The sequence below is a fragment of the Arachis ipaensis genome, chromosome B02 (genome assembly GCF_000816755.2).
Source record: "Arachis ipaensis cultivar K30076 chromosome B02, Araip1.1, whole genome shotgun sequence".
Lineage (NCBI taxonomy): Eukaryota > Viridiplantae > Streptophyta > Magnoliopsida > Fabales > Fabaceae > Arachis > Arachis ipaensis.
Genome location: NC_029786.2, coordinates 91,946,009 through 91,952,924, shown reverse-complemented (window position 1 = coordinate 91,952,924; position 6,916 = coordinate 91,946,009). Strand labels below are relative to the sequence as shown.

The 6,916-nt window shown below is 42.5% G+C and overlaps 1 protein-coding gene and 1 pseudogene across 1 annotated transcript; both read right to left on the bottom strand.

Moving 5' to 3' along the window:
• Window positions 963–2,595, bottom strand: LOC107625722 (annotated as a pseudogene).
• LOC107627647 lies at window positions 4,358–4,915 on the bottom strand. Its single transcript, XM_016330471.1, has one exon. The coding sequence runs from the start codon at window positions 4,913–4,915 to the stop codon at window positions 4,358–4,360; it is 558 nt and encodes a 185-aa protein (XP_016185957.1).

The following is a 6,916-nucleotide window of genomic DNA, read 5'->3' as shown; positions in this document are numbered from 1 at the left end:
TGGTAGGAGTGACTGGTGAAATATAAGGAGTAAAAACTAAAAAGTAAAAACCCTTCCAAGTTCCAACCTAAAGTTTTGCTTAAGGCCCATGTTAAAAATGTAGTGATGATAACAAGAATTTTGTTTAACTAAAGTTTGGCTTAAGGCCCATGTTAAAAATGCAGTGAGTTATTGATCAGCGACAAACTCTTAAATGAAACTCCAATTTACAATAGATTAGTCCTTAATTTATTGGGTTGGTGGATACCGTGGATAACAAAAAAAAAAAAACAAGAAATTTTCTCTTTTTCTCCGAAAACAATTTAGGCAAAGAAATTTAAGCCTTTTGAAATTTGAAGTTGAGAAGAACGTTACTATTCATTTTTAGTTTTAGGAAAATTTTTTGAAGGTTTGAATTCCGGTACTGTGGGGATAACATTTTGCTAATGATTCAGCCAACTTCTCTAATACTAACAGAAATCATTGGGTTATCTATGAAATTTTTTCCATGAGAATTACTGTTAGATTTAATAATACTACCGAGTACCGAGAGATAAATTCATCTAGAATGTCTGCAAAAATAATCATTAACGTGTATCTTTTCTCATCTTAAAAATTGTCAATAACTACTTGTCTACTTGGATTGATTGAGGGTTCGAATCTCGCACTCTACATTCTACATGCAACAATTTATTAACTAACAACAAACCCTTAAATGCTTCTATCCGCAGCTTTTATAATTGATTGCTCCTAGGGTGAGGAAGAAGGGATCCAAAACTTTATTCTGCTCCTTTCTAAAATAAGAGCATCATGTTATAAAATAGAGGCACAAATCTTATTATTACAAGAGCTATTGTTATTTATGTTGATAATTTAATACTGTGTTTCTCTTGTTCTATGACATTTTCAAGTGAATATATGACGCACAAAAGATCCTCATCCTATAAAGACCAAAAAAATTGAATAATCTCAAAATATAAGAATTAGACAAAAAAAGAAGAAAAGGTCTGAATCCTACTAAAAATATAACTACATAAATAAAATCTCCTTCAAATTAAAAAAAGAAATATCACAACATTATCATTATGTAATGATGATGATGATAGCCAAATTGAAAGGAGGCACTAAAATTAAAAGCCTATTTTCCTTGCTACAAAAATGGATGGACATGGTAGCAATCTTTATAAGAGGAATTTAAGTCTTGCAAATGTCAAAAAGCCTGTGTGACCTCTAGCTTCGCCACAAGGTCTAGCCATATCTGAAGATACAGTACTGTCTGGCGCATAGCTTCCGTCGGAACGTTGCCTCCTCTTGCAAGGCAGAGAAGAACCATTAGAACCATTGTTGTCTCCATTAAGGTTTTCCATTTTTTCCCTTCTCTAACTTCGTATGTGCGTAACACACCTCAAATGTTCTTATATCTTTAACACAAAAACAAAATTTATTTAGGAATTATAACTTGAAAGACATAGAAAAGGCACCAAAAGTTGTAAAATATAGAGAGAATGTACCTGTGAAGCAGTTTTAAAGTGTTTCGCACGATCGCTGTACTTGCTCAACACATGGAGAGAATGAGCACAATGTACCATATTGTTTTAACATTTTTTCGGCTGAGGGAATAGCAAGCCATGGTTGGGGTAGATCCAAGAATACGGCATCAGCCAAGCCAGCAAATTCATTTGGAAATCCCTCGCCCTGAATATCCCTAACTCGCACACTAATTAAGCTGCTTAGACCTGTCCTCTCAAAATCATCCCTATGAAGAAAAAAATCAATCAAGTAAACATATCAAACCGGAATGGTGGAATGGTTCTATATTCCACATAACCCTATGTCAAGAAAATAGTAGTAACCTACATAGAATCTAACTATCACTAGCTTTCAAATCGACTTTTTCAGCCATTCAAGAATGCTAAATCCTGTTAAGCAGAGTCCTAACTAATCCAACTAAACATCAACTTATGCATACAAAATACGAAGAGATTGAACATTGGAATATTTTTTCACGAATATGTAACTTCAAATGCATTCGATTTAGGTTCCCAGGCAATGGTCACAAACTTGCAATCATGAGGTAAGTGGAAATTAAGAATATCACTATCATCTTCCTTGTTCGTTACCTAGCCGAAGCAGCTCGTTGCTCATGGAAGTCGAACGTATGGACATGTCCCGTAGGAGCAACAGCCCTTGCAAGCGAAGTAGTTAAAGATCCACTTCGAGTGCCAGATTCAAGAACCAAGCAACCAGGAACAACCTCCAAGTACATGATAACAAAGCTAATATCTGCAATATAGAGAATCTGAGTCCTGTGGCTTAACACTAAGTCCATAACTCTGGTGTTGGAGCTAACAAATATACAAAACCACCCTTATTGCTGAATACTTTAGACCCAAATGGCTTTCCTATCCATTCTGAATGCTTAAAAACACCGAATCAATTCTGCAGTACCGAATTTTCAGACACTGTTACTGCCTTCATGTTGTCATGCCTTTCATAAACTACAACCAAATCACTATTGCTAATCAATATATTGAAAGATAATTTCTTTGCAGGATCAATTGCCAACATCTTAAAAGGTCCTCAAGAATCTTTCAGCAAAATCACAAGGAACAATTCCTGTCATTCATAAAGGGGAAAAACCAACAATGCAAATTGAATTATTTGAATGTAACTAGTATTTGATCTTAATGCATTTAACTCTCAGTCCCAAAATTCTGAGCATAAAACACTAATGAAAGTAGTTACCAAACTTGAAATTAAATAAACTCGTGAACTTTTCTCTTTGATGAAAAACCAAGTAAAGTAACATAAAAATCAAGACATGGATTGAAACAAGAGAATCAAAGGAGAAAAGAGAAGGAATGACGAAACTAACCGGGGTCTGAGCAAGCACTAATCCTTACTCGTCAAGTTGAAAACTTTATGGACCCAATTGATGGGTTCGCAAGTTGGTATCAGAGTTTGAAGATTACTTACTTTTGCGAATGGGAATGAAGCATCAAACAACAGCGGCACTGGTTTAAGTTTAACATAAACAAAAACTGATTTGGGGGTTTAACTTAAACTAAGGCTATGTTTGGATCGGTGGTTTGGGAAGAGGAAAAAACGAGCTGAAGTCAGAAGAGATTATAATAGGATTTTATTATTTCTATGTAATTAATTTTAGGGTAAAAAACCATATTGAGCCAAAGCAAGAATCTTGTAACCAAAATGCGCCAAATCCAATTTCGTTTCAGCAATGAGCCAAAGTGTATTTTAATATAATTCGAACCAAGCTGGTTCGAATTGCACTCCTTCATAATTCGAACCAACTTGGTTCGATTTAGTGTTGTACGTATTTGAATAATTCGAACCACTAAGGTTCGAACTCCTCCCATACGTAATTCGAACCACTATGGTTCGAACTTCTCTCATACATAATTCGAACCAGGGTGGTTCGAATTATGCTTTGAATTCGATTCCATGTAATTCGAACCAGGCCGGTTCGAATTACTCCTAGTGCACTCCTTCATAATTCGAACCAGGCTGGTTCGAATTAGGTGTGATTCGACTATATAAGGAGTTCGAATCACCCTCATTCGAACCATTATCCCTCCCCCTACCCCACAAAATCTCAGAGAAAACGACCCAGATTCTCTCCGAGGAAAACCTGAACGGACTACTCTGCTGATGGGGGACGATCCGGCACGGTTATATCGGTTGGACGGAGTCGCTCATATAGCCGGGGTCATCAACGACGAGGTTAGTACGGAAATATTTTTGATTCAAGCGTTAGTTGTGCCTTAGTGGTTTTGTATCTTGGTTAGACGGTACTTTATGTTAGTGGTTTATGTAGGTGGTTTAGGACGATCACACTCCAGGACGTGGCATACCAGCTGGGTTTGCCAGTCGATGGCCGTTACGTGAGCGGGTGCCTGTCAGAGTTCCATATATACATCGATGGCAGCCGTCCACCCTGGGTCTGGTTCCAGGAGTTGCTAGGAGTTATACCTCCTCCCAGTCAGGTTCAGAAGTACGCAGTGAACTGTAGCTGGTTTCAGGAGACCTTTGGTGAGTGCCCTGAGGATGCAGATGATGACACTGTTCGCCGATATGTCCGTGCGTACATCATGGTGTAGTTTTCTTGTTATGTAGTGCTCTGTTCATGTCTGTTTATGTATTAAATGAAACATGATAAGGTATAATGATTTCGTTTAGTTATTAAAATGAGGATCAACGAGTCCTGTAGCATAACTTGTAATGGAAGACAACATATTCATTACTACTCACAAATACCAAAGTTCAATGCATTAATCTCGACAAGTTAGATATGTGGTCAAGCAATGCATCTAACAAGACAACTTAAATGTAAATAACACTAACAATAACATCATGGAAACTAATTTCGCCCTGTCTGAGACGATCCTACTACCTGTGGGCATCTACGTCTAGTGTGTCCGGGTTGGCGACAAAGGCCACACCGTTTTGGCCTGTTTGGATCTGCCTCATCCATATTCGTCCGTATCCTTGTGGATCTAGGCCTCCCCTCTCTCGCACGCCTTCTGTTTGGGTCCGGAATCACGGTGGGCCCATCGTAGGGTGGCCAGTAGCCCTCCGGGATTGGAGGTGTGAATCCCATCCGATAGACATTGAACACCGAGCTAATCTGATAGACGCTATGAACATAGGAGCTCCAGCTCACACGTGCGTAGGCACAGCATGCAAGTGCGTGCTGACACGGGAAATGAAGCGCCTGAAAGTACCCACAGTCACATGTCCGGGAGGCAAGCGATACTCGGTAAGTACCCAATGAGAAAGTACCAGTCGGAGTGGTCTCCGCTACGGTGAACTCGGAGTTATCACGGTCATACAACGTCACCGTGAAGCACCTGGCCGTCTTCAAGTTGGCCTCAATACACTTCACCAAATGCTGACTGAACTGCTGTCCGGTGCCCATCTGGGCCTCAGCCTCTCGCCCCTTGCGAACAAAGAGTTCGGCCAGCCTACCATATGTTGCCTTCACCAGGGATGCTACAGGAAGATTTCTTACACCCTTGAGGATTGAGTTCACACACTCGGAGATATTCGTCGTCATGTGACCGAATCTCCTCCCCTCATCGCGATGCTGCGTCCACAAGGAGTAATCAATACGGTTCGCCCACTCACACATCGCCGGGTCTTCAGACTAATGATTTCGTTTAGTTATTAAAATGAGGATCAACGAGTCCTGTAGCATAACTTGTAATGGAAGACAACATATTCATTACTACTCACAAATACCAAAGTTCAATGCATTAATCTCGACAAGTTAGATATGTGGTCAAGCAATGCATCTAACAAGACAACTTAAATGTAAATAACACTAACAATAACATCATGGAAACTAATTTCGCCCTGTCTGAGACGATCCTACTACCTGTGGGCATCTACGTCTAGTGTGTCCGGGTTGGCGACAAAGGCCACACCGTTTTGGCCTGTTTGGATCTGCCTCATCCATATTCGTCCGTATCCTTGTGGATCTAGGCCGCCCCTCTCTCGCACGCCTTCTGTTTGGGTCCGGAATCACGGTGGGCCCATCGTAGGGTGGCCAGTAGCCCTCCGGGATTGGAGGTGTGAATCCCATCCGATAGACATTGAACACCGAGCTAATCTGATAGACGCTATGAACATAGGAGCTCCAGCTCACACGTGCGTAGGCACAGCATGCAAGTGCGTGCTGACACGGGAAATGAAGCGCCTGAAAGTACCCACAGTCACATGTCCGGGAGGCAAGCGATACTCGGTAAGTACCCAATGAGAAAGTACCAGTCGGAGTGGTCTCCGCTACGGTGAACTCGGAGTTATCACGGTCATACAACGTCACAGTGAAGCACCTGGCCGTCTTCAAGTTGGCCTCAATACACTTCACCAAATGCTGACTGAACTGCTGTCCGGTGCCCACCTGGGCCTCAGCCTCTCGCCCCTTGCGAACAAAGAGTTCGGCCAGCCTACCATATGTTGCCTTCACCAGGGATGCTACAGGAAGATTTCTTACACCATTGAGGATTGAGTTCACACACTCGGAGATATTCGTCGTCATGTGACCGAATCTCCTCCCCTCATCGCAATGCTGCGTCCACAAGGAGTAATCAATACGGTTCGCCCAATCACACATCGCCGGGTCTTCAGACCGCAGTATATCAAACCAGTAATCAAACTCAACCTCAGTCTTCGCGTACGCTGCATTCACGAGAAGCCTCCTAGCGTCTTTGCCCTTGAAGGTAAGGGCGAAATTAGCAGCTACGTGTCGTATGCAGAATGCACGGTACGCAGATGGCGGTAACCAACCTCCGTCCGGGGCCTCAAGCGCAGACTTGATGCCGTTGTGCCTATCCGATATAACCAGCAGACCGGGAAGCGGGGTCACGTGCTGCCGAAGGTGCGAGAGAAAGAATGTCCACGACTCCGCATTCTCACCCTCTACTAGTGCGAATGCGACAGGTAGAATGTTGGAGTTCCCGTCCTGTGCAATCGCAATGAGCAACGTTCCCCCATACTTACCATATAGATGTGTGCCGTCAATGCTGACTAGCGGCTTGCAATGCCGGAATGCCTCGATGCACGGAGGGAAAGTCCAGAAAAGTCTGTGGAAATAAGCTTGAGAGTCGTCCACCTGTCCTCCAACTATAACCGGGCTCGTCCTGAGGACCGCAACAGTACCAGGCATCGTCAGCTGGACACCCAACACCCACCTAGGTATCTCGCTGTATGACTCATCCCAGTCACCGTAGATGAGGCCAACGGCCTTCTGCTTCGCCATCCAAACCCTCCTGTAAGCCGGCCTAAAACCAAAATGTGCTGCCGTGGCGTTCAGGAGCACCTTGATGCTAACCGATGCGTCAGCCCTAACCATTGGCATAATGAACGCCGAAATCACAGAATGATCCAAACTTCTGTGATCACTTGATATGGATGTGGC

Coding starts and splice junctions, on each gene's coding strand:
- LOC107627647 (XM_016330471.1), bottom strand. CDS start 4,915: ATGGGCACCGGACAGCAGTTCAGTCAGCATTTGGTGAAGTGTATTGAG.